Consider the following 27253-nt stretch of genomic DNA (forward strand, 5'->3'; position numbering starts at 1 on the left):
TACATGCCCAGCCTCTCTGCAAGGTTTCTCCTACGATGGCACATTTAGGAACCACTCTACTGCACGCCCATGGCAGCACACAGGCCCCTGAGGGGACATCATGCTTCTTCAGTGACATATTCCTGGTGCCCGGTCAGCCCTGCAGGCTCTGAACGCTGTGTCAGCCTCTGCCCCGAGGGCCTGGCCCAGGGGCCTAGACGTGCTCAGCTCCTGCATTGGAGCCACTCCCACCCGCTCTCCCTCTGAGAGCCATGGCCACACTGTACCCCACTCCCCCTGTCTTGGTCCCTTAGATCTTGGCCATATTTCTGTGATCAGATCTTCCCATGTTTCTCTGGTTTAGCTTCCCTCCAAATCCTAGCCTTCCCTAGACCTTGCCTAGTATTTCACAAACCTGTGGGCAACCGTTTTAATTAGGTCCACCTAACCAATCATGCTTTCTGTACCTCCTCAGGACATATTGCTGGTATTGGAGTCATTGGCACCGTTTATCTTATGTCAATGTGGGCAGATACCCTCTCTTCCACAAAGTGCTGGAAGGCTGGTCACACACACACACAGCAAACTTAGTTTGAAATGAGATTTTTGGTTTCCAGGAATTTTCTAAATAGTAAAGCTTCCTAAATAAATACCATCTTTGAGTTGGAAAAAGGAAGTTGTCATATAATTGGTCTAGCATTTTGTTGCTTTCAATGCATCTTTCACAGACATCAGCCCATATAACAGATTTATAAAAAACGTTCCTCATTTCACAGCTGGGGATTGTGGACCACCTCATGGCTGGTTTTTTGTTTCCAAAGCCTGAATCTTTCCCATAATAAAACTTCCTGCATTTTACCCTGTTTATAGTGGAGAAACAATGCCTTCCTTTCCAGTGTACCAGCTGCAGGAAAGGGCTGAAGTCCCTGAGCAAGGCCTTCTGTGGGCCTGCCGGGGCCACACCATCCGCAGGACCACATCAGCATTCTTTTCTTCTTAAATATTTATTGTGATTGTGGGCCATGAATTTCAGATAAACGGTAAAAGGACAGGGGACTCCCAGTTATATCTGGGAATCTTAATGTGTCATTATCTTATTAGTGAGTAGAAGCACCTTACATCTGTCCTTCATAAACAAGGAAAAAAAACCTACTGAATTTTACCACGTATTGGGGAGAAAAGCCTATTACCCCTTTGAAGAGAGGTTCTTTCCTCTGGGATATGCAGTGGAACAGTTAAAGCCTTGGATCAACCCCAGTGACTGATCTTTCCTTGACGGTCTATGGTGAGCCAGGTAGTGCACACGGATGCGAGAAACATGCGAGATCTTACTCAGACCCTGCGCTCATCCCCCACGATGCGGCCTCTTTGAGCACGCAGGCAGCCAGACCTGCCTGGCACCCGGCTCTCTGGCTCTGCAGGCTGTGAGCAAACCCTTGTGGGAGGCGTGGGGGCCTTACTGGTCTGCAGGGACCGGACAGTCCATAAGCTGAAAGATGACCATCTTAGGGTAGGTGCGTGTCAGCAAGGTGATGATCCGCAGCATCGCGTCCTTCACGACGTGGGAGGAGTTTCTACACAGCTGCTTATAAATAGCATCCACGATCTTGGACACCTGGAAAAACAATTGCACGAGTCAACAGGCGTCTCCTGTCCCACGGCCGCTCCAAACCGAGGTGTTTCTTGGACCTGCGAAGTCAGGCCTCAGCACGACCAGGACGGCGGCCGGCACTCGCAGGAAGCGATCTAGGAGTGTGACCGCCACCGCACGATATTTACTACTAGGATGAGGAATGAACCTGTGCCGTGACTGATGGTGGGAAAATACCCTTTTTTAAAAGAAAAGTTTATTTTGGGGGGATAGACTTCATTATGTAAGACACATAAGATCAATATAGAAAACACATGTATAACCCATGTGTTGAGAAGAAAGTCAAGATAACCGAATGGAATAACAATAGAACCACATAGTTCAAAAAAGTCTCTGGCGGGAGAGGGGAGCCGCGTGGGTGACGGCCCGGCTTGGTCAGTGCTGGGCCATAGCCTCACAGGCTCCGCTCAGGGCCTCATGCCAGCTTTATTTTTCCCCTTTATATTCGTTCTAGCTGGATCTGGAATTCATCTCCTCTGAATGGTTGTATGTTCAATGTCAGATTTAATCCACTGAGATCACCTCCCTTCTTAGTTTGAAAATACTTCTCAGAAACATAAGCTGAGCACTTGGTTGATGTGACCTTACGTCCCATTGCAACTGCCTCACATACAACTTAACTACCTGTGTGTAACCCTCTGCCCTGAACAAAAAAAGTGACAAGTGAAGTGTTACGTTGTGCAGGACTGAGGCTCCGGCATGCGAGTGGGAGATGCTGACACTGGTCTGCACAGACCCCACAGCTTCAGTCCTCAAGGAGAGACTTGCCACATTAGGATTACTCAGAGATTATAAATCCATGTATCAAAGTGTAATACAGGGGTTCTCAGGGATAATTTAACCACACACAATTTCTCCTCATGACTGACTTCAGAAGCTAACCCCGTTTAGGACAAGAGCCCACGGTGCTGAGCAGTGGGGTTCTTTGTGGGAGCTGGGGTGGGGCGCCTAACTGCCAGACCCCAGTTCTGTGATGTTTTCCTCTGCGTTGAGAGATTTTCCAGAGGGGAGGCTGGTGGTACACGCCTAGTCTCTGGCTGGCTTCTCCTCCTTTGCAGGGGCTCTGCATGGCACCACTGGGCCTCCTCACAGTTCTGGATGAGCCACGACTGGGTCAGGGAAGGGCTGTCCTGGGCCCCCAGTGCTCCCTCAGTGGAGCCGGCCCTTGGGAACACCCCTCGGGAAGCAGCCCTGGGCTCTGTGGGAGGCTGAAATGATGCCATAGGAGGAGAGAAAAAGGGTCACCTGCAACCTCTCTGCCTTTCAGTCTTTCCTTGCTGACCAATAAGCTGGGGGTGGAGGGTGATGCGTGTTAGAGGCAGTGTGCATGGCCGGAGTGAAGCAGACATGTGGGGTCAGCGGTGTAGTGCTTCCACTCCTGGGGTAAGGATGCCGTGAAATACGAGTTGCATTATTTTGTTGAGATGAATCTCTCACATTTACATCTATAACTGGCACTGAACAATCTGAAGCTGGGTGGTAAAATTCCTGCTCACAATTTAAAGTTTTAGCTGTTGCCTTTACTAACAAAGACATAAAATAGAAACTAAAAACACAGTGGCAAATTGAGAGAAATGGTGGGGGAAAGGGAAACACCCCATGTATTTGCTCATTTACAGTCCTTTCCTGTGTTTTGAACAAGAAGCCGTACATTCTGTATTACGCTGGGCCCCACAGTTAAGTGGCCGGCCCTCCCGCAAGCTGGGGGCCCTTAATGGTCACACATGGCCTTTCAACTACAGCTGTCCTGTTTCCTTGTTACTAATGTATTTATTTTAAAAATGTGAGACAAAAATGGTGAAATGTTACAATTCGGCGTGATGGGTATTGGGACCCTTTTCTGTAGGCTTAAAATATTTCACACAAAAAATATTAACGTGACATAATGAGCCATAGAGGTGAATAGATATGAAAAGAAGATATGCAGTAAAGGCAGAAAGAGCATCAGAGAGTGGCCGCTCCCGCTCGGGCCGGCGCCTCACCGCGGTGACCTTGTGGGTGTGATGCTCCAGGGTCAGCTGCAGGAGGGTGGCTGCCTTGGATGCCGTGGAGCCATCGGCCGTGGAGAGGGTCATCAGGAGGGTCCACACAAAGTCGGTCAGCAAGGAGGGCTGCAGGCTTTGTCCTATGATCTGAAACCAGGGGGAGGCGTGCTCAGGCCTTCCTGCGGCAGAGGAGGCGGCTGACCTCCGGGGCCAGGTGGGCCCTAGGTACTCAGCCGTTCGGGCTTCCTCTCCCAAAAGCAAGTTAAGGATTATATTTACTACTGTGTCGGCATGAAGAGGACTATCGTTGAAACTGAATTACTTTTGTGCTCATTCTTATGATTTTTAAAGCAATGAAAACACTTCCTTTGGTTAAGTCAGCTCTGGGGCAGGCCCGGGGGACGTGGAGAACTGGGGCATTAAAATGAGAAGGAATCGTCCAATGTCGACTTTGCCCCAGTTTAGCTGTTCAACTATTGGAGATTATTGTGGCTTTCTTCAGCTTTGGAAATGGGTTTGCTCAGATCAGAAACAAGCTTGACGAGCAGAAGACGCAGGAGGGGATGGAGCCCGAAAGGCAGGGTGGCCGAGGGTCCCCCAGGGAAAGATCAGGAAGAAGGAAGAGAAAAAGCCCTTATGTCCATAGTGAAGCTGCCACCCGACAACCCCTTTTAAGAGGAACATCCGCGGACACAAAATGTGAGCAGAATTCTGTGATGGGGAACACTCAGTTAAGGAAGATGAATGAGCCACATTTTCTCTTTTTGTATGTATGTATCATGTCATTGCATATAATACACACATATGTACACGTATAGTCATTCTTCCAAGGACAGAAGGAAACCACTCTTGTCAACAAAAGCTTTTCTGCATCCCCTTTAAGGGGATGAAATGTAGCTCTTTTTGGTGGGTAGGGCAGGACTGAGGTCTGAGCAAGGACATATTCTTTCCAGCTGTGGAAGAAGCGAAAGGTGGGTCGCTGAGGCTTGGAGAAGTGGACTGAATTTTATTAAGTTTGTCCTGCTTCAAGAAAGCCAGATTTAATTCTTTAAGATGTTGAATTAAAAAAAAACCATTGTAAGGGAGACTGATCTCTTTAGAATATGTGTTCACTCAAAGAAATACTTTATTTCAATGTCTGTTTAAAAGCTGTAGAAGGAGCAAGTCCCAGTGGAACCTGGAGCTGGTGTTAGGGTCCACGGGGGACAGTGGAGTGCATCAAATGAGAGGGTCACCTTATCAATGTGGCCAACACATGGCTCTTCAGAGACATACCAGTCACATGGGACGGTCTGGATTTGAGGGAGGCCTTTCTCTCCTCCTCTGTGTCCCTATTATACCATCTTATTAAACAGTCCTAATGACAGTCATTGTGATAGCTGCATAACATACTATTGACTGATATTCACTTGTTTATTTCTCCATGTTTGACCTACCTTTATTTTTTAAGTCACAAATCTGTGAGGAGCCTCTTCTCATAAATAGATCTGTTATGTGGAGACCCTGCCTCTCTGCTCCTGTGAGTGGGGTTTCTAGTTTTCTGGGTGTGACCCTTTTGCTGCTAACGGTTAGTCTGGGACTTGCGGGCCCCAGGAATGTGGCGCCCTCTCTCACAGTGGCCACTCCACAGGGCAGCCCCTTACTCAGTCAGCTGCTTTTCAAAAAACCCAGTTCTCCTGTGTGAAGGTGCTCTGCTTCTTGCCCTCTTGCTACAAACCTCGATGCTCACCCTACTGTGTGCACCCTTGGACTGGGGATCCTCCTGGTCCCCAGCTCCACCCGAGAACCTTGCTCCCCCAGTCCCGGTCTGCCTCGGAAAGCCCTCAGCCCAGGTTCCCAGCTGCACCTGTGCACAGAGCCAGCCCTGGGCCTGCACAGCCTCACAGCTGGAACTGAATGTGGAAGCCAGAGCATACGCCCCAAACGGGAGGGTTTCTAAGTGTTCGGGATGTCAGGCTCCTGTCAGACAGGACGGTGGGCCTGGGCGCAGGCATGGAGAGCCTTGTGGGTGGCCTGGCGGGGGCCCAGGGTAGGCTGTGGTCCTGGGCTCACTAGCCCAGCCATGCTCAGGGTCTGTCTCCAGGGCCCTGGAGGGGAGGATGGAGGGCGTATAGAAGGAGTTTCTAGTAAACCCACACAGGTTGTTCTTCATGCAAATGAACAACATCGTCAATCAGGCTTGATTTTTGAGGGGAGGTGGGCCAAGAATGCTCGGTCTTGGAAGCCGTGCCGTCATGCAGACACGCACACAGGATGTTCCTACAGCGTCCAATCGTGCTGTGTGTGATGTCTAGGCCCTGCACCTGCTTGGCGCCCACAGCGCCCTCTGTCTCAGCCAGGGGAGGAGAGACTCTGTTCTCCATCTGTGGTTTTAGGAGGAACCTGAACCCTCCTGGCCTGAGACGGTGTGACTGGAGGGGCTCTCCAGCAGCTCTGCTGTGCTGGTCTGCCCGGCCAGGGCCCAGGGTGGGCCCACCTCCCAAGAGCCAGGCAGGCCAGGCTTTGAAGAACCTGAGGGACCCAGGGCTAGAGAGCCCCAGGGCCTCCCGAGGGTGGGGTCAGTGTAAAAACTATGTACTTGGTGCTCAGGCTTATCACTTAAAAATATTTTGATTTAATAGGTTTTTAAAAATCTGTATCACAGTATTTTGATAGTTTCTGAGTAAATTATACTACTACTGAAAAGCCTGTTGATTGGTGACTCCATTAATTTTGCTAGAACTTCCTCCTTTTTAGTGACCTGTTTGTTAGCCAGACAAACGAAACATAAAACTAGGAAATGCCCACCTCACTTGCATTCTATGAGGGTTAAATAAAGTCGAATAAATTGCTGCTGTCAGGAAAAATAGGCACCCTACTGATTAACATGGAACTCGGGGGTCCAAATACTCTATATATTGTTCACTCTTTGCTTCACTACATTTTTTAAAAATAGAAAAAATTTACTGAAAATGTAAACTCTTGCCATAAGTTGCTACTAAAAGTAGTAATACACATGAAAGAAAAGCCGTGGGATAAAGTGGGGGCTGAGTTACCTGAGCAAATTTGGTTTTGTCCCTTTGCAAGATCTTGGGCAGGAATTCCATTTCAGAGGGAGAGTGGGAAAGGCAATGATTTCTGGGCTTGCACATTGTAGTTTTATTTTTTTCAATATCTGCTGCGTCAAAGAAAAGAGCTCAAGGTTTTTACTTTGTCACTGGCTCCTTGCACACATTTCCCTTTCCAGATCCCTCTTCTACCCAGTTCTGGGGACCTAAGTTTTCTGGATATTTAACTATGTGATAGTTCAGTCCGATGAAATATTGTGGTTGTACTGGCCCAGAGCTTATGCAGTGTTTAAGAGAGGCCTCCGTGAACAGGAATGAAGACATAACTTTCATAGGTTGGCCGGATGTCAGATACAGTGAGGCCCTCAGACACGCGTCCTGTGTTCCGGGAGAGCCACTGGCTGGAGAGTCTAGGGGAGCGGACTTGGGGCCTCTTGCAAAGAGCTGGGGGAGTGGCTGCAGGACAGCCAGGAGCTCCCAGCAGAAGCTGCAGGGACAGATGTCCTTAGTTCCAGAGAAAGCGGGTTTTAAATAATGTTTGTGAGCTCCTTAACAGCTTTATAGGTATATAGCTGATAAACTATTTAACTGTCCAGTTTGGCTGGTTTTCACAGACGCACATAACCATGAAAACACTAGTGCAGTCAAACACCAGCCACCCACCCACCCCATTCATCGCCCCCAAAACCAGGTCCTTTTTAACTCCCCACACTGGTGGACACCCTGGACCCAAAGGCAACCACTGGCCTGCCTTCTGCCAAGTCTGTGTTTTCTAATTTTATGTGAGTGAACTCATGCTGCTACTTGGCGGCTGTGCGTGGACGCCTGTCTCCATTTCCTGAGGCGCGCCATCCTGCCGTGTGCACAGTGCCCACCCGCTGGGGCACTCGGAGGGCCGCCAGTTTGTCAACAAGCCTCTTATGGATGCTTGCTTTCATTTGTCTTAGGCAAGTACTACGTGTGGAACGACTGACTCGTGTGGTAGATGCGTGTGTAACTTTTAGGGTCCTGTCCCATGATCTTCCAAACTCGCACCGTTTCCCCTTCCCTGCAGCAGCGTAGGGGGGTTCCAGCCGCTTCACATCCTTATTGACACATGGGGGGCCAGCCTTCTCAATTGCAGACATTCTGATGGGCGGGTAGTGGGATCTCATCGCAGTTTTTAACTCGCATTCCTTCCATGATCCTATTTTGAACCTCCCGTGATGGGTCTCCCTGCCTTGGGTGCTTTTTGGTGGAATGGTTATTCAAACCTAATGTTATTTTTAACTTTGGTAGTCTGTTTCCTTATTGAGCTTTGAGTGTTCTTAAAATTCAGGATACAAGTCTTTTATCAGATACATAACTTGCAAATATTTTCTCGTAGTCTTTGGCTCACCTATTTCCTTAACAGTATCTTTCAAAAACAGAAATACTTATCTTTTTTCCCCCCATTTATAGATAGCACTTTCAGTTGTGCATTTAAGAAATATTTGCCTAACCCAAGGTATGATGACTTCTCCTACTTTCCTAGTTTTAAGTATTACATTTACTTCTCTTGTCCATTTGAATTAGCTTTTGTTTTCTGCACATTAATAACCAATTTGTCCAACACCATTTATTGAAATTAATCCTTCCTTATAGAATTGCCTTTGAATCTTTGTCGAAAATCACTTGACCACATATGTGTGGACCTATTTCTGAACTGTTTATTCTGTTCTGTCCAGCACAATGCTGAGTAGAAGTAATGATGCCACATATCCTTGTCTTTTTCTTGATCTTTTGGGGAAATCATTCAGTTTCACTATTAGTATGATATTAGCTATATCTTTTTCACAGATACACTTCAGCAAGTGGAGAAATTCCCTGTCTTGTCCTAGTTTTCTATGAGTTCCTATCAGGAATGAACATTACAATTTATCAAATGCTTTCTCTGTATCTACTGAAATGATCATGTAGTCATATTTTTTCATCTGTTAGTATGGAACTGTGTGTTATGTTACACTGATTGATTTTCAAATGTTGAATTGACATTGTGCTCCTGGGACAAATTCCACATGACATGATACATTAGTTCTTTCATGTATTGTAATAATTGATTTGCTAAGCTTGTTAAAAGCTTTTGCATCTATGTCCTGAGGAACATTGGTCAGTAGTTTTTCGTTTTTATTTTTCTTGTTATGTCCTTATGTGGTTTTGGTGTCAGAGTAATGCTGGCCTCATAGAATGAGTGGCCAAGTATTCTCCTCACATTTCTGGAAGAATGTGTATAATTTCTTCCTTAAATGTTTGCTAGATCACTTTAGTCTGGAGTTTTCTTTGCAAGAAGGTTTTTAGCTCAATTTCTTTAATAGATACAGAGTATTCAGGTTAAATCTTCTTGAGTGAGATTTGCAAGTTTGTATCTTTCAACGAATTCATTGACTTTATCTAAGTTGTCAAATGTATTGGCATAAAGTCCGTGATATCCCTCACTGTTGTTCTATTACCCACAGACCATCTGGTGACGTCATTGCTCTTATTCCTGGTATTGGTAATCTCTGATTTCCCCCCAATCTTCTCAAGGAAACTGCTTTTGGCTTCATTGCTTTTCTCTTACTGTTTCTCTGCTTTCTGCTTGTTTTTGTTTTGTTCTGATCTTTATTTCTTCCTCTCCTCTGCTAACTTTGCATTCTTTTTGCTCTTCTTCCTCCACTTCTCATGGTGGAAGCTGAGGTCATTGATTTGAGACCTTTTCTCTCTATTCTAACACAGGCGTAGGGTGCTATTTATTCCCCCTCTGGGAGCTCGTTTAGCTCCATCCCATAAATTTTGGAATTTTTTATTTCATTTTCATTTGCTTCAAAGTACTTTCAATTCCTCTTTTTAATACTTTTTTTTTTTTGACACACGGGTTGTTTAGAAGTAGACTATGTAGTTCCCATATATTTTGGATTTTCCAGATATCTGGGGTTTCGATTTCTAATTTAACTCTATATTTGCGAGAGAATATATTTGTATGACTTAAATACCATTTGATTTCTTGAGACTTGTCTTATGGCTTAGAATATGGTCTACCGTGGTAAATTTTCTGTTTTCCCTTGAAAAGAACATGCATTTTCCCATTACTGGTGGAGTGTTCTGTAAAGATAAGTTAGGTCAAGTTGGCTTGAATCTATATCCTTATCGATTTTCTGCTTAGTTACGAATTATTGAGAGAGAGGTACTGAATTATCTGACTGTAATTATAGATCTGTCTATCCTTGCAATTCTATCAGTTTTTCTTAAGTGTACTTTGATTTTTAAAAATATATTTTTGCATACAGATACATAAATATTTAGGACTGTTACATCTTCTTATTTAGTCACTAAGAAATAATCTATTCTTTTTCCCTGGAAGCATTTTTTGTTCTGAAATATATATTTTTTGAAACTGGTACAGTTGCTTCAGTTTGTTTTGACTAGTGTTGGTATGCTATATAATTTTCCAATGTTTAACTCTTATTCGATTTGTGTCATTATATTTAAAATGGATTTTTTTCATAGGCAGCAAATAGTTGAGTTTTGCTTTTTATCCAATTGGTAATCTCTGCTTTTCCACTGGAAGTATTCAGAATGTTCACATTTATTCTGGATAGGTTTAAGTCTTCACTTCACAATTTGTTTTCTGTTTTTCCCATTTGTCCTTCTATTTTGTCCTCTTTTTTGTCTTCTTTTGATTGCTCTTTATGATTCCATTTTGGCTGGAGTATGTATAATATTTTGCTATATTTCTACGTGGCCGCTTCAGAGTTTACATTCTACATCTTTAACATCACAGGTTGCTTTTCAGTGATATTTCATAGCTTTATGTATAAGACCCTTAAACAGTATTCATACTTCACTCCCTTTCAAGCCTCTGTGCTATTTTTGTCATATATTTAGCTTTTATATTGTTATTTTTTACTTTAAACAGTTAATTATCATTTAAGGAGACTGAAAAATCAAGAAAAAATTAATATTAACCTATACAGTTGCAATCCAGTGCTCTTCATTCCTTCTTGTAGATGTAGATTTTCAGCCAGTTCATTTTTTTTTTCTTGAAGGATTTCCTTTAATATCTCTGACAGTGCAGGTCTGCTGGTGATAAATTCTACTGGCTCTTGTATATCTGAAAATGTCTTGATTTCACTTTGTTTTTGAAAGATGTTTGCTGGTTTAAAATTCTAGATAGATGGTTTTTCTTTGAGGACATTGTGAGGTCACTCCACTGTCTATGGCTGTCATTGTTTATGGTGAGAAACTTGCTGTTTTGGTTTCTCTAAATGAAATGTCTTTTTTTTTCTGTGGATCTCTTTCAGATGACATTGTTAATCCCTGCCAGAGAGTTTCTCATCTCAGATACATTAGTTTTCATCACCAGAGGTTCACTTTGGGTCTTTTAGAAATTTTTCTATGCCTCTACCTAACAAGTTCATCCTTTCTTCAAAGTCCTTAGAAAAATGAAATGTCATATTAATTGTTTTAATGTCTCTTTCTACTAATTCCATCATCTGTGTTATTTCTGGGTCACCTTTTGTTTAGGTTTTTCCTCATTATGGGTTGTATCCTGCTTCTTTGCACGCCTAGTAATTTTTTTGTTGAATGTTAGGCTTTGTTGATTTGGACCTGTTGAGTGCTGGACTTCCTGTAGTCCTAGAAGTAGCCTTGAGTTTGGCCCTGATGAGTAGTTAAAGTGTTTGGAAATCACTTGATACTTTTAGGTCTTCTTTTGAAGCTTTGTTAAGTGGCATTAAAACAAATTTTGTCTAGGGATCACTTTTTCCCCCTAATGAGGCAAATCCGTTTGAATGCTCTACCTTGCCTCTTGTGAATTATGTCTTTAAATTCTGGCTTATAGTCATGGGGGCTATTCCCAGCCTGTGGGAGTTATGGGAAGTTCTGAATCATTTGGGTGTCTCTCCTGCCCCTGCCTGCCTCAGGTGGTTCCCTCACGTGCATGTTCTGATCTCTACATGGCCAAGCGGCTAAAGCGGACCCTCTTCAGCTCTCTGGAGCTCTCTCTTTGTGCACCTGTCTCTGCACATTTCCCTGTGAACTCTGGCCCCCTTGACCTCTCTGGGTTCCTGGCTCTGTCTCTTCCATGTGGTGACCCCACGGAATTGCTACTAGAAATGGACTGCAGGTGATAAACTCAGGCAGGTGTAGACCCCACTCATTTGTTCCCATCTCTCAGGAATCATTTGTCCTGTGTTATCGATGTTAATATAACTTTTTAGTTAATATAATTTTTAGAGCAAACCAATTTTCTGTTAGCTACTTGAAGATACTTTGATACTTTCAGTTCTTGCCTTTATGATTTGTTAGGCCTATCAGAGCAGGGTTGTTTTAGCTGTGGGCTACTTTTCCCCCAGCACTGAAGCAGCAGTCTGAGTATTCTACTTGGGGGCCTAGTAGAGGGAAAACATATGCCTCTGTTTTGAAATTTCCATTGGTTACCTCTCTTCTTCTCTGCCTCCACCCAGCATTCCTGTCTGTGAACACCCAACATGAATTTAAGCACCATATTTAGTGGATCTTGGAGAAACAGCTATGCCATGGCCAGCATTTGTGATCATTCTAAAAAAAGTTAAAATACATTTTACAAAGTGGACCTCTGGATCTTAGGATAAGATTTAGAAATCTACAGGCACAGAGCCTTCTTGGAAGCCACAGGTGAAATAGTTAGGAACAGATTCTTAGTAACCCTTTAAAAGATGGTGAACCCTTCTTACCGCTTTGAAACTTTGCAATGCACAGAAGGTGGTACATTCCTAAGAATGCTTGTTGTGTGATTGAAGGATCGGTGTGGGAACACAAAAGGGACAGTTCTGCTGCCAGGACACCCAGACACGGGGCATCGACGCTGGCCTGGTGGAAACACAGAGGAGAAGGAGGCAGGTGTCACGTCCAGTTCACCTTAAATGTCCACATCTGGTCCTCGAACAGCAAGTATCAGACCAGGGTTAGAGGAGGAGCAGAGTTCACGAACTCTGTATTCAAATCCTGCCTCGGTAACTGAGCCTCAGTCTCTCATCTGTGAGTGTGGAAAACAAATGCTACTTGTTACAGTTATTGTGGGGACTTGGGGAAACATTATGAGAAAAAGAAGGTTCCTGGCCAAGTTCTTGGAAGTAATAGGGGTTCGACTAATGTTAGTTTCTATTCCATAAATCACATGACAATTTGCAGGTAGGGAAGTCCCAGGAAACGGGGTGGGGTATGGACACCCAAAATATTTCGTGCTTTTTTCTCTGTGTGTGAGGCACAATTTCTTTCTAGGTTACTGCAGAAATGAGGCTTTACCTCCTGGAACTGCTCTGATTTTTCCCAGGCAAATTCACTTTCTTAGAAGTCAGAGCATTAACTTCAGATGTCAGAGATAGATACACTATGTGTTTTTCCCCCCAGAGCCTCCTTAGTACAGAGGCTGTTCAAATATTTAGATTTTCATCTGGACTGGTTTGTTTGGTGGGACCAGAATGTGAATAGAGAAAGGAGTAGACACATAAAAGCAGAAAGAGAGGTAAAAGAGACATTTTGCTTGGTGAGGGTGTAACTCCAGTTGCCAATTTCTTTCTTTCTTTTCTTCTTTTTTTTTAACAAAAGAGGGCTCAGCCACAAGTAGGTTTGGTGAACTAATGTGCCTGCAGAATCTTGCTTCTAAGATGGACAATTTCTTTTCCTACATAGATGTTTTGATGATAGAAGCAATGTGTGAGGTAAAAGTTAGAATCCAAGCCAGCTCATTGGGAACCCAAGGCCTGTTTCTCCTTTTCTCATGCCCCCTGATCTCTGCTTTTCTCTCAGTCTTTCACATACATGCACACATGCACACACACACACACACACACACACACACACACACACACAGTCATTCCTAGAGAAGAATGTCAAGCACTTGGGTCATGGGCTAAGGGCATCACTGAACCAGGATGTCAGGAGGGAGGGCCTTGGCAGAGGGAAAATGATCTCTCACTTCTGTAGAACTTTTTCTTTGTAAGGCTGGCCTGGGTGCCCCCTATTCTGAAAGTCCTATGACTTATGTAGGAGTCCTGTGAGGATGTAGGAGCAGAGAGGGGGGCTGCCCTACTCAAGGCCCTAGGGAGAAATGCTTTCTTTCCCCTGGTGTTCTGTGGACTGTTACTCCAGGGATTTCTCCATCTAATGGCAAGATTTTAAGAACCACCTGCCTTGTAGGCCTTAAGAGAAAGGGCTGGAACATGTCTTCACTGGGCATGAGGAAGATCTCAGCCTTGCTCACTGAGGGTGGGGACCCTTTGCAGGGATTGGCCCTAAAGTCTTGCTGTATTATAGTTTTTGCCTTGAGTATTGTCTCTGATTATCCCTGCTCATGAACTTGGGGGTGTGTAATTCTTAGCAGGTGTTCTGTAGATGAAGCTGCCAGTGGCCCGTCTATTCTGTTTGCTGGATGGGTCTGTGTAGGCGTGGCCACGTCTAGACTGCATGCGTGGGGAGAGCAGGTGCCTGAGGACAAGCCGAGAGAGGGAAACCCGTGGCCCCCAGAGCACACGACCACCCTGCACAGCCCCTGCACGAGGGTGGCACCAGTTACACGCCCTCAAACACAGGACTGGAGACTTCTGGTGCAGTGGGGCCCCGACTCTGCTGAGACCCAGCCCGACTGCTGAAAGAAGGAAGGAGCTGAGACCTGGGAAGGGGAGGTTCTCGGTGCCCGGCCTCAGCCTAAGCAGCCCTGTCCACTACCCTGACCCTTTCTTACTGGGCCCCGTCCTCTTTGTAGATCTGGTCTCTCTAGTTCCTTATCTTACATATAAGCACAGTTTTAAGGTCTAAATTCCAGAGGCAACCCCTTCTAAGGTGTTTAGCTGCTGCTCCCGGAAGCCCCTCTGAATCTCTGACAATGGACTTGCTCCTCTGTTCTGACATCAGTTTGGGACATTCCCTGTACGTTCCTGCTGTGAAAAATTAGGGCTCAGCTCAGTTACACCCTCCCACTTAGCCACAGCCCGCTCAAATGGCATGTCACCTAGCATGGCACATTACCGTTTTTAGTTTGCACTTTTGAGTTTTAATGATATGGCATACTTTTATTTCTTGCTCCATAATATACAGATATCTTGTTGATCTTTCACTTTATAAAGCGTTTCTGAGCTCTCTTATTTCCCTTCACCTCCTTCTGTGATTTCTACTTCCCTCTTTCTGTTGCCTGCACTTAATTTTGCATTTTGTTTTATTGTGGCAAAAAATACACTTCACCTACAATTTCCCATTTTATAGTCTGTGACTCAGGGGCATTAAGTGCATTCACAGCATTGAGCAGCCGTCACTACCTTATCCCAGAACTTTTTCATCCCCTCAGGTGAGAACCATGCATCCATCCACCTTATTCCTCCACCTCCAGCTCCTGCCAACCATGGGTCTGATCTGCTTTCTGTCTATAGATCCACCTGTTTGGTTATTTCATGTAAATGGGATCACACAACATGAACCCATTTGCATCTAGCTCCATTCAATTAGCAAATGTTTTCAGAGTTCATCAATGTCGTCACTATATCGGACTTCATTCCTTTTTATGGCTGAGGGATCCGTGGCATGAATAGACAGATTTTTGTCATCCATTAGTCTGTTGATGGACATTGAGGTTGTTTCTGCTTCTTGGCTATCGTGAACTGTGGTGCTATGAACGTTTGTGGATATGTTTTTGAACGTCTGTTTTAAATCCTTCCAGGCATGTACCTAGGATTCCTGGGTCACGTGGTATTCGACGTGTAACTGCCAAAGAACCACTCAGCTAGTCCCTGCATGTGATCTGTGCCTTGCTGCGTTCACAGCATTTACACTGGTATTCCATATCCTATCTGAGGTTTTTGCAGTTGCTCACAGACTGACCCTAAAAGTTGGAAATAAAAAATGTGGCCTCATTATTGTGACCAAGTAAAAGAATTCCGTGCATAGCCAGGCTCCCGTTCATTAGATTTCTCTTGGCATATAGATATGTCTTCTCTGCTTTCTTTGAGACTCAGTTCTCAGCTGCACCCTGCGTTATCCCTCTATTCTTGACAGTCCTGTTTTCCTCTCGATTTACCTTGGGCTGTCTCTTGTATCGGGGGAGTTTCCTCAAAGGCCTGGCCCATCTTGGTCGTCTAGTTGTATCCGAGTGTGTGAGGTCTCTTGGTGGGGTCTGTGCTGAGCAAGGGCCACCTGGGGCCATGCCTTGGTGTGGCAGGGAGGCCGTGGGGACTACGTCTCAACAACAGAATCCAGATGATTTTCTGCGGAATTTATCATTATTTGGGGAAAAAGCCCTCCCATTCTGCCTGTCCATGAACTCGGGTGCCTGTGGAGTAAGATTCCCCTGTGTGAGCGTCCGCGAGTCCTTTCAGCTAATGCAGGCTTCCAGCTGTCTTTGCCCCCACCCTCCATCAACTGGGCCCTCCAACACCGGTGTGTCTGGGGTTCCCGGAGTAAAATGCCCCCTGAGAAGCTGCCCAGCCCTGTGTTCGTGGGTCCAGCCATTCAGCCTCCCTGCCAGGCTTTATCGGCTGCATCTTCCATCTGTTCCACCACCCAGGAGTGTGGGCCGTCACCAGCCCACGGGAAACCCCTGCTGATTTAACACCTGCCCTTACGGCTTTGCGAGGACTCTGGTGGGAAATGAGAGGAAGCAGGTGGACAGTCTGTCAATTTGAGTGCAGATTCCCACCACGCTTCACATGCTGGCGTGCCAAAGGAACGAACCGAGGAAGAATCTTTCTGTTAAAGCCATGAGATATCATGTTTAGCTCACGTTTCTTCACCTGTTTGACAACTGAATGTTTAACTGAAGGGACACAAACACTTCCAGTGTAGGGCACCAGGTCATTAAGGGGAATCACCACTTCAAAGGGTATTTCTGATAAAGCACAAATAATAGGATAGTTCAGCAGGATGAGGGCCTCTGAGACCCTGGAGGATGTAGGTTGAGGTGATTCATGGAGAAAAAGTCTTTGTTCCATGAACAGACGGAACTTGAGAAGAGGATAGGTAGTCACACTTAGTTACAGGGCAGAACGCACGTCCATGGACCATCCACAGTGTGCTGGGCGTGGAGACAGCCTCAGCTTTTCACCTGTTAAGGGGTGACCGTTTCCTTTGTGTATCTGTCTTCCCTCCCGCACTAACTGCCCTGCCTGAAACGTAAGCCCAGGACGTTGGCTCAAAGAGAAGGTTAGCGGAGTGGGCTTTCTGCTTCCCTGCGGGGTTGACACTGGCCCGTCCCGATCCGGGAATGTGCTGCTGTGTCTCCACCTGCTGGCATTTTGGGGACATTGCAGAACAGTCCGCGCTCCACGCCCGGCCTCTCCGGGCAGCCCCAGCGGCAGGTGGGAGCGACAGCAGTTGGAGAGGCTTCGGCGGCACAGGTGGGGAGCAGGCCGGGCGAAGGGACAGTGAGCCCTGCGGTGCGACAGAGGGAGGGGGTGGCAGAAGATGGAGCCCCCAAACGCCTCACAGCCGCCGAGGGGGCTCACCGGAATGGGTGTGTGTCTGCACACAGATGCAGGGAGGCAGCCCGCAGCCCACACCCCGCTACCCCCAGACTTGCGCTGGGCGCCCGGAGCGCCAGGGGCCATGTGGAAGCCAGGCTGAAGTGGGACACGCAATCTCGCGTCGCCCCGCACATGTTCTACGGGGAACCTTCCAGACTTGGACTTAACTCGGTGCCTGCACTCTCTGAACAGCGGGCCGAGGCCTCCCAGGCAGGAGAATCATGGCTCTCAGACAAGCGCGCGTCTCTGGGACCCACGCGAGGAGTCAGCGCTGCGCCCAGGGCACCCGGGACTGATCCCCGACGTGAGTCATCCAGGTCGTGTTTTAGACCGATCTCCAGAATTCAGGCACTGTACCAGGCCTGTGGGGTCTTTTGCCTCCGTGTGCCCGGGGCCCGTGCAGATGCTAGAACGTGGACACGGGGGGCCGGTGCCCCAAATGCGTGCTGCTTCTGGCCCCCCGCGACGGCTCAGGCGCCCAGGCAAGCCTTCCGTACGGGGCAGCCAGGGGTGCCGTTCAAAACACAGGATCCTCAGTGGATGCCGGCGATGGGGACGCGTCTGTCTGGTCTCCGTCTGGAGGGCGGCAGTGAAGCTGAGAAGCGCTCCGGGAGCGGTGGGGGGCGTGCGGCCGCATCACCCTGACTTCACCCGCCCGTGCTCTCCAGTCTGCTGTCTTGGGGAGCAGCTCTACGCACATCGTACTTGCAGAAAGAGGACCATTTTCATATTGCTTGAAGCATAAAGAACTAAAATATACCTCGATGTCCATCAACTGAAGAGGATTTAGGTAGATTGTAATACATCAAAACTATGGGCTAAATGCTTTGGCTGAGAGAATGAAATCTACACATACTGTCATGAAAACGTCTGTAGGACGGACTGTTCCATGAAAAGGTCACATTGCACAGCCATGGGTGCACCTGCAACTTCACGGAATAAGGGCAACACCGAGCAGCCAGCTGTGCGTCCCAGGGTGTGTGTGGGGTGAGAGCTGCCGGCAGGAAGCACATGGCCCCCCATGGCCAGGGCCGGGCAGGGGGGCGAGGGCAGTAAAGGGAGGCTCTGCTTTATTTCTAGTATGTTGTACGGCATAAGCTCTCAGGAATTACCTGTATACATTTAGAATAAATAAATGTTGGTTTAAAAATTATTTTAGGAAATGGAGAAATAAAGAACGTAAGGATGGAAGAATTTACGAAGTGACAGGTAACACTGCCTGAGGTCCACAGAGGAGAATCCGGAGGCCCGCGGGACCCGCCTTGGCACTCACACTCATACCGGCTGCGGGCCCCTTCGGGACACTGCTCTGGGTGACATGCGGTCATCGGACACTGACTCCGCCCCAGCATCCCAGCCTGCCTGCATGAGGGCGCCAGCCTGCATCTGGTGCTTGCAAGACCCTGTGCTTGGAGAGCAGCTCATGAAATGAGCCTTGGGAAGCGGGAGGCGTGATTGACTTACAGATCCCCTGACTTTGCAGGAGGCAGAGCTTAGCACCCTGCTGATGATCACCAGGGCTCGCTCATGCAGCCACCGGCTGTCTTCCCTCATCCACGTGGCCATTTCCTGCAGAAACACAGAAGCGCGGGTCTCCATCTCCTCCGGTCCCCTCCTCCTCGTCTGCGGCTTCACCGCATCTAAGGTGCCCACACTTCCTGATGGGTTTACCTCCAACCTACATTCATCTCAGAAGTACAGCAACAAGCTTGGTGTGCTTCATCGACTAGAGAAACCACACCTGGGTTTTAGTTGATTCAGTTCCATCCAGCTGGCATTTACTAGCGTCCCCTCAAACGGTCGCAGTGTCAGGAGCCACAAAATTTAACACCAACTATGATGGGATTTTCAGCTGCCTCTCCTCCTCTTTTTCTTTCAAAATATGTATTTTCTCTTATTTTTAAAAATCATGGGAGCTTATTTTCAGTTTTAAGAGAGAATTGAAGTGTTATCCTGAAATGCCCTCTTATCTCTGAATTTTCTCTGCACCGTCCCTACTCAGGTGTTTTCTGGCTCACGGCTACAGCGTACATCCCTGGGGGCAGCCTGGTCACAAAGCTCTTGCTAATTTTGATCCGAAGCTGTCTTGCTATAGCATCTATTTGTTCTAAATCCTCGGATGCAGGGACATGTTTACAACCTTGGGATGGGAAGAAAACTGCATATGCGTCACGTGAGGACTGCCCGTCCCAGGGCTCTTAAGGCGGCCTGTCCAAGCCCACGGTGCTCGTGCGAGGCTGGCTGAGTGTCCGCCCCCTTTGCTTTACCTAGAGGAGCTCCTGCACCTGCAGACATTATTGTCTCCCTCTGCTTCATCTCCCGGTCTGCCAAGTGGGGAAAGCAGTAGTACTTTCTCATAGGGCTATTTTAAAGATTTAAAGACACCCTACATGCAGTAACTGTTTAGTGCCTGATGTGGTGTCAATGCTCAGCAAACAGCACCTGCAGTTGAAGGAGCACACGTGGGGACAGGGCTGTAATAATGGGGGTGATAACCACCTCAAGCGGTTGTGAGGTTAAAATTTCAATGCACAAAAACGTTTGGCTCCCATTAGCCATGAATCAGCTCCGTATATTTTATTTACCCTCACGTGTCTTCTTATCTGCATAGGCACCATCCTGCTCCTTTACGTGAACATATTCCGTGACTGCACACCCCTGGCCGCTCCTGGCCGAGGCAGTCTGTCTGGTTTCCTCGTACTTCCTGACCTCTGTCCCTGACGCCATTATGCTGGGGATGGAGCACCGAGGGCCAGGGCGGTCCTCCATCTCTGGGTGGGACACTGAAAGCACGTGTGGTCTTGGACGTGAATGTGGGCTTTTGGACAGTTTTTAGTCGTTCTCTGTTATTGTGGCATCCATGAAGCTGGGATGTTACCAGGAGCCCCTGGCCCAGAGCTGCTGGGAAGAAGTGAGCACAGAGCCGCAGTCAAGGTGGGCCATCCCGAAGGCCCGGAGGGGGTCCAGGCCGCCGCTCCTCCCGCGTGCTCACACTGTCACACAGCACTTGGCTTCACCGGCCTGTGGATGCCGCCCTCTCACGACTGAATTCTTAAAAGTATGTCCCTGCAACTCTGACAGAGGGAAGTGACCTGATTTGGGGGACAGCTGCCCATCTTGAGAGAAAAAGGAAACATTTCAGCTGAAGGCAATGCAGGTATGTCACATGGAAAATTACATGGGAAATACACTGAGTTCTTTAGATTTATGACAAGGAATCAAAGTGATTATTTTTCCCTTTACTTTACCTTTAAGATTTGCAGTTTGTAGAGGTCTTCAGACACTAAGATCAGAAGAGTGGCCTCATATATGTTTAAAATATTGCAGTATAAGGTCTGAAAAACAGAAAAGTCACACATCAGCCAGCCAGCTCAGGTGAAATTTTACCCAGTGCTATAGTTCTCATCCTGGGGTCCTGAGGTCTCCCCATAAAACTGAAGGTGAGAAAGGAGACATGTAGCTGTGCAGACCTCAGAGCCATGGATTATTCTCCACACCATTGGGCAAGTGCCCCTCTAGCTTTGCTGAGGAAATGGCCCCACAGGAGTGAATCGTGCTGCAGGACCTGCCCCACTGCCACCGTCCCCCTGCTCTTAGTTCTTTCTTTGCAGCACCTGCCAGTCAACTCCCCATCCTTAACCCAAAATCTCTTCACCCATTTGCTGCTATAAATCCTGTCCAGTCCTTTGAGTCCCATGGGTGGTGGCATTCATAGGGAGTCCAGGGGTATAGATCAGTGCTGGAATGTACTGTTTATCTATTATTTCGGAAAAGAGTGGTGGAGAAAGCAGAAGAGACTGTGGCCTGCAGAGAGACAACCTGCAGGCTGCCACCACCGAGAACACAAACAGACCTTACCTCCAGGTCCTTTCTGGCTTTTTGGCTGTTCCCCCTGTCCTTCACTTCGTCAAGATTCGGAACTGAAAACACCATTTTAAAGGATTTCTCTATTATCTTCAGTTGGGATTCAAATTGCAGTAAGGGATCCACAAAGCTGACAAGGGAAGGTGTGATTCAAACTGAGGTGAGAACAGATGTAACCCAAGAGTGGCTTTTTCTTGGTGTAAGAGAACCTACCGGCAAATGAGGCCCAGCTTCTGGCTTCCCGTAACCCCTGGGCCTTAAGTATTCTCATAAAAATGACAATGCAGTTTTAAATAGAAAGGGATGAATTACTTTGTAAAAATCATCTGTAATTAGTTATTTAGAAATCAGAATATATTTCTCTGTAGACATACCTGCAGAGAGAGTGGTTACATTCCCAGCCGTGCCCAGGAATTGGGCGGTTGAAATATATTCCTGTCACATTTTCTGTAATCCAGGATACTATGTTTCTCACAGTTTAATCTTTCTAATATTGGGATACATTTTCCAGGGGATGGCACAAGAAAGCTGTCCGTCAGCAGCAGAAACTAAGTCAGGACACAGCCGTTATCCCTTTAGGTATATGTGATTTGCATAATAGCCGTTACTTTATGAAATGATTCTTTACTTCATGAAATCATGGTGAGGTAAGAAATCTTGTGCTGTACACAGAATCTACCAGGCAAGAAAGTCTAAATATCTGAAATCAACTGTTTGAAGTGGAATGTCTTGGAAAACATTAGATAATTTTCAAATGTTGGGAAGAGTGATTTGACTTTCTCATTGGTTTTAATGGACTATCAGACTCTGAACAGCTTTTTATCAAAGGCTTCCAGTCGAGTTTTTAGTGGAAGGTATTTAGCTTCTAGGGACACATGATTTGAATTAGGAAAAGCAAAATTAAGATTTTGATGAAGTAGGAAATAGCGTATTTCAATGTACTTTGAAGTTATATTGCCAGTCCTAAAAATGATAAAATGGTCCAGGTCATGAACACACAGTAGGACAGTACCATGTTACTTTAATGTCATGCATAGCTGCTGACAGGCAAAGGATCTTCAGATCTTAAACATGAGGAAGGCTGAGAGTCAGACGTTGGCGATACTAGAGGAGAAAGCCACATGCAGATTTATGGGTCAATGTGAGCAAGTGTCAGCAAGTACACATTTTTTTCGTCTACATGTAATTTGTTTTCAAAAGAGTAGTTATTAAATTATTGATGTGTTTTACAACAAGGGACATCTTAGCATTAAGAATCGCAGTGTTTATGCTCCTGTATTGCAGGATGTGTGACCAGGTGATACAGAAAGGAAGTCAAGAAGAAAGAAAAAGCATTCCTCCCTAAATTGGTGTATGAATTTGTCTTTGTTAACTTTTAAGCTAAATATTTGTTTCAAAGATTAGAATGAAGGAAGAAGTAGAGGTAGACCGAACATACTAAAAATTTCTTGGATGTGTTTCATTTTTTTTCCTATTATGAAGCAATAAGTCTTATATAATCAGTAAACAAAAAAGGCAATGTATATTTTTGCAAGTGTAATTTCAAGAATCTGCTCATGGCTCAGCAATAGCTACCAGCCCCCCTGTGCAGAAGAAGTGGGGGTGAACACAGGAAGAAAGAAGCACAGTCACTGAATTAGGGTAGTGGGGTCCAGAGTGACTTTTTTACTTTTCACAATTGGATGTTTCTCCATTGCATTTTAAAGGTATTCAGTGAGTGGACTAAGGGGGCAGAGCAGTGTATGGTACGTACCTGGAGTTCACGGCCAGGATGATGGCTTGATGATCCAGCAAGTCCGAGTATATGTCCAATAGGCAGCTAGCCATGTGCTCCTGTATGGACCGGGAGAGACGGGGGTCAGCGATGACAGAGAACCACACAGTGGCGTAAGGGCCACGCAGGTCAGTGTCCACCATGGACGCTGCTCCTTATAAATGGTTGCCAGTGAGACCCCATTCAGATTTTCCAATATATTCAAGAAACTGGAGAACCAGAGAAAACCTGGTGCAACAGCTCTCTATTCTTCCGAGCATCCTTACAGGGTCCTTATAAGAGGGGGCAGCAGGGAGCTCACTTGCCTTGCGAGGATGCAGGCCCAGGGCGGCCATCGGACTGTCAGGAAGAACAGCCTCCCAGACGCCGAGTCTGCAGCGCTCTGCACTGCCGAGCCTCTGAACTCTGGGAAGTGTGTGAGCTACCCAGGCCATGGTGTCTTGTGACACCTGCCAGAGACGACTGGGACGGGAGGAGAAACTTCTGATGGGATCTGAGCCGAACCCGCCACCTCCCCACTAGGCATGAGCCCCCTAGCTGGGCGGCCTGGGAGATGGCCCTTTGGGTGCTTTCTGACACCTCTCTGGGCTGTGCTCAGACTGGCGTGGAGGGTCATTCTCATTTCTCTAAAGTGTTTACCTCCGTACCTATCGGTGATTCCTAACAACACAAAACACGACTTGACTTAACCTTAAGGAATCATTCTTTGCCATGTTGCTCATTAGCAGGTTATCACTTATTGTTATGCATTATTATTACTTAGAAAACATAAAACCTTCCACATGGCAGACCACACCGGCTGTAACATGAAACTATAAAGGGGGTTTGTTTATTTAGAAATAAGACATTTCTGTCCTTGTCACCATTTTTATTCAAGTAGTGGGAAACTCACTAGTCCCATTTCTCTGGGCATCGGACCCCATGTAAGCAGGACCCAGTGGGACGGTGCCTCAGTGGGAACTTTCCTCACAGACCACGTCCTAACTGAGCTTCAGTCTTTGGAAACCAGTTTGTAACACTTAAAATCAAAACATTGGTTCTCAACACCGGCAGTGCCCTAAACGGCTGAAAAATGCTGATTTTGATTCCTGGGCCACACTCCCAGAGATTTGGGTTAATAGGTCTGTATTCAAGAGCAGGCAGCAATGTTTTAAAAAAGTTTCTTCCAGGGGATTCTGATGTACAGCCAGGGTTGAGAAGCACTTTTTAAGCGAGCAGTTCCACTCCATCCCAGAGCTCCTCGTGCAGCAGTCAGTTGCTGTTTGTGATCGCTGATTACACAGATCTCTGCTTCCCATCTACTAGCGGCTTCCCTTTGCTTCACGGAGCCAAATTTGCTAGGAGTCCTTCGCCAGTTTGCTGCTCTGTACAGGGTCCTGTAGCATCATGCCTTCTGTGAATGACTTCCAGTGTGTCCCTTCTGGGTTACTGGCATGCTTCACCTGAGCCATAGGTACCACTGGTGTGTATCTAATGTCAAAAGCAATGTACCCAGTGACGAGAAATAAGGATTGTCAGAAACATAAACTGACACTCCAAAGGTATCAGCCTGAAGAGTCATAGGAATGGCCTGGGATTTCACCTGCTTCCCCAGTTAGGGTTTGGGTTCTTATTCAGAGTATGTAACATGCTCACCAGTGTTCCCAGAAATTCTTTGGTACCTCATCTGGGGAGGTCTGATTACCATTCTGGCTTTAACTTCTGTTACATGGACAAGTTCTATTTCATCTCATTTCAATTATTCCTTAATCACTGAGGATCTTATTGGAAACCCACAACAAAATGATGAAATAGACACAATCCTGGAAATCTGTACTTTGTAATAAATGTCATACTGCTGGGCTCTGGGACCAAACTGGTAGGCCTTCAGCTTTCATATTTATTATTTTGGTTCTCTTCTTTAAGCTGCTGTGTGCTTTTTACATATATATCTTATATCATTGACATTTTTGCTCAATATCTGGTTGTCGTTCTTGGTCATAAATAATGCTTCAAGTACTTGTGTGCATAGATGGGAAAACAGGGGGTTTGGCTGGAAGCTCCTTTTAGCTTCTCCTTCCCTGCGGTCACGTTCTTGCTAACCCCTGGGTGCCCGGGACAGGACCTTCCACACTGACTCAAAAGCGTGAAAGTTTTGACCCATCACCGGCCAGCCTGCTGCAATAGTCACACCCTCCCCCCATTGACACTGTGGAAATCCTTCCCAGCAAACTGGGTCAGAAGTCAAATTGCCACAAACTGGCTTTAAAAAGAGCCCCCTTATTATTTGACTGTTTCCATAGGCCAGAAGGCCAGGCTCTGCTCAGGGCCTCACTCGGCTGCAGGCAAGGTGTCTGTAGGGACGGCCATCTCATTTGAGGCACAGGGCCCTCCATAACTCTGCAAATAGTTGGCCCAGTTTGGTTTCCTGAGGTTGTCAGGCTGAGGGCGTCTGTCTGCTCCTACAGTCTGTCTGTCTGCAGGTCTGCTTCATGGCCCGTCGCAGGCCTGTCTGCCGCCTCTAGACCAGACCTAAAGACTCCTGTGATCACATCAGGACCACCAGGTGTGTCCTCTTTAACTCAGAGTAAACTGACTAGTAACCTTAATCACCTGTGTAAAATCCGTCTTGCTGTATTATGTAACATAATCCTGTCCCTTCCTGTTTCAGAGCGTCAGCCCACATCCACAGTTTTTCAGCTATGAGGGGAGGGACTTATCCAAGGCGTGGATGCTGAGATGGGAATGTTGGGGGAACAGGCTAAAATTCTTACCACATTGTTTTTTATGATCATCTTATCTTCATAGTGGATTATAAACTTCCTCATTATGCGATGCTTTTACAAAAAACCACATATAGGGCTTTAAAACTTCATTTAAAGCCTGCAGTTCAAGGTTTTCTGAATTGCATCCCATCTCTTTATTCGTAGTTACTGTTCTTTATGATTTCCTGGTGGGCCTTTTTCCCCTTCTTTTCATTTATAACCTGTCTGAGATTGCTTTTATACAAGTCTCTTGTATGTAGCATAATCCTGGGTTTCACTAGTAATTTGAGCCGATTCCTTTCTTCTCATAGGGCAGTTCAAGCCATTTTAGCTGCATAACAGATTTTTGTTTTAGTTGCATCCTGTATTTTATTTTATGCTTTTTCGTTTTTGCTGCTCTCAAATACTATTCGATGGTTTTCCCCTTATTTTTTCATGTGTATATGATGTGGTGTGTTTGCGTGTTGCTTTTTTGGGAGGAATACTCAAGTATATTTTATTTTATTATGAGAAACAGGTCCTGGGGAACTTTCACGTTACATTTGGTCTGTGTTTGAAAGACACAGTTGGGCAATAACATCAAGTTAAGACATAAGCCCCCTGCTCTGTATTAACAAATCCCCCCCCTACCCCGGGGAGCAACTGGGCAGACCTCCTCCGCAGGCCCCTTCATGGTTTTGAAGGGCATCTCTGGCCCCCCTCCCTGAAGCCCCTTCGTTTTTATCTGTGTGCTTCTTTGCTATGAAAGGCTTATATCTCTGTGGTGAGTATGATTAAGGCGACTATAACTTTCTATAATTTATTCCTCAAAACTTTAGACCAAATCTGTGGATTCCCTACTGTGAGCAAAGATGAAATTTGTTCATTTTTATTTTCTCCCCTCTTTTAATTTAGTCCCCACTTGATTTTAGTTGATTAAAATTACTTAGCCAAATCTTTATGCCTCTTCGTTTATATTACTTGATTACTTATTAACCCCTAAGTTTAAGTAATGAAGAAATCAACACACTTACATCACTTTCTGCCTTTTCTCCTAACTTTTTAGTGTGTTGTTAGTCATGTCACTTCTGTACTCCTGAGGTTTACAGTGTCGACATTCAGTTCTGTGACAGTAATTCCCTTTTGCCTGAATGCCTCAGCCCTACTTAGATCCAGGGCACGAGGCCGTGCCTTCCCCATTCACGTCTGGTTGGGCTGGAGTTCATTTTCTGCCAGTCTACACTGAGGACGGGAGTCACGTCTCCACGTAACAAGTCTGCATTCAGTCTGCGCTGGAGTCTGGCTGTGGGTGGAGCCTTCCTGGGCCACGGTTCTTGGACACTTTCCTGGAGCTTCCCTAGGCATTGCTCCACTGTCCTCTGGTGCTGTCCAAGGGAGTTGGATGTTTTCTTCTCCTAAATAGATGAATTGAACATTGTTTTCTTGTCCTGGTACCAAAGAATTCTTTGTTGATCCTTGAAAATCAGTATGTTTACTAGGATATTGCTCATGGTGGATTATCCTGACTTAATTTATCTGGGGACAGTCTGCATTTCAATTTATGTCTTCATGAGAAGTTTTGTTAAAATTATATTTAAACATTTTCTCTTTTATCATTTTAACTCTCTTCTCTGGTGACACCAATTATGCATATATTTGACTCTTTTTTGAAGTCTTCCTAGTTTACCTCTATCTTGACTGTGCTTCTTACTATGTTTTCAGCAATGTTTATTTTCTTTGCAC

The 27253-nt window shown here is 46.1% G+C and overlaps 1 protein-coding gene across 1 annotated transcript in view; it reads right to left on the reverse strand.

The window, feature by feature from the left end:
- MROH9 (maestro heat like repeat family member 9) overlaps window positions 1-22930 on the reverse strand; it is a 42447-nt gene extending 19517 nt beyond the window's left edge. Inside the window, exons 1-8 of the mRNA XM_036896841.2 lie at window positions 22767-22930; window positions 21008-21143; window positions 20398-20484; window positions 18614-18718; window positions 12374-12509; window positions 6651-6769; window positions 3613-3762; window positions 1440-1594 (exon numbers count right to left, since the gene is read on the reverse strand). Of these exons, the coding sequence (XP_036752736.2) occupies window positions 1440-1594; window positions 3613-3762; window positions 6651-6769; window positions 12374-12509; window positions 18614-18718; window positions 20398-20484; window positions 21008-21143; window positions 22767-22930 (1052 nt within the window). The remainder of the gene's footprint in view (window positions 1-1439; window positions 1595-3612; window positions 3763-6650; window positions 6770-12373; window positions 12510-18613; window positions 18719-20397; window positions 20485-21007; window positions 21144-22766) is intronic.
- Between the last annotated feature and the right edge of the window lie 4323 nt (window positions 22931-27253).

The sequence above is a fragment of the Manis pentadactyla genome, chromosome 19, assembly GCF_030020395.1.
Source record: "Manis pentadactyla isolate mManPen7 chromosome 19, mManPen7.hap1, whole genome shotgun sequence".
NCBI lineage: Eukaryota > Metazoa > Chordata > Mammalia > Pholidota > Manidae > Manis > Manis pentadactyla.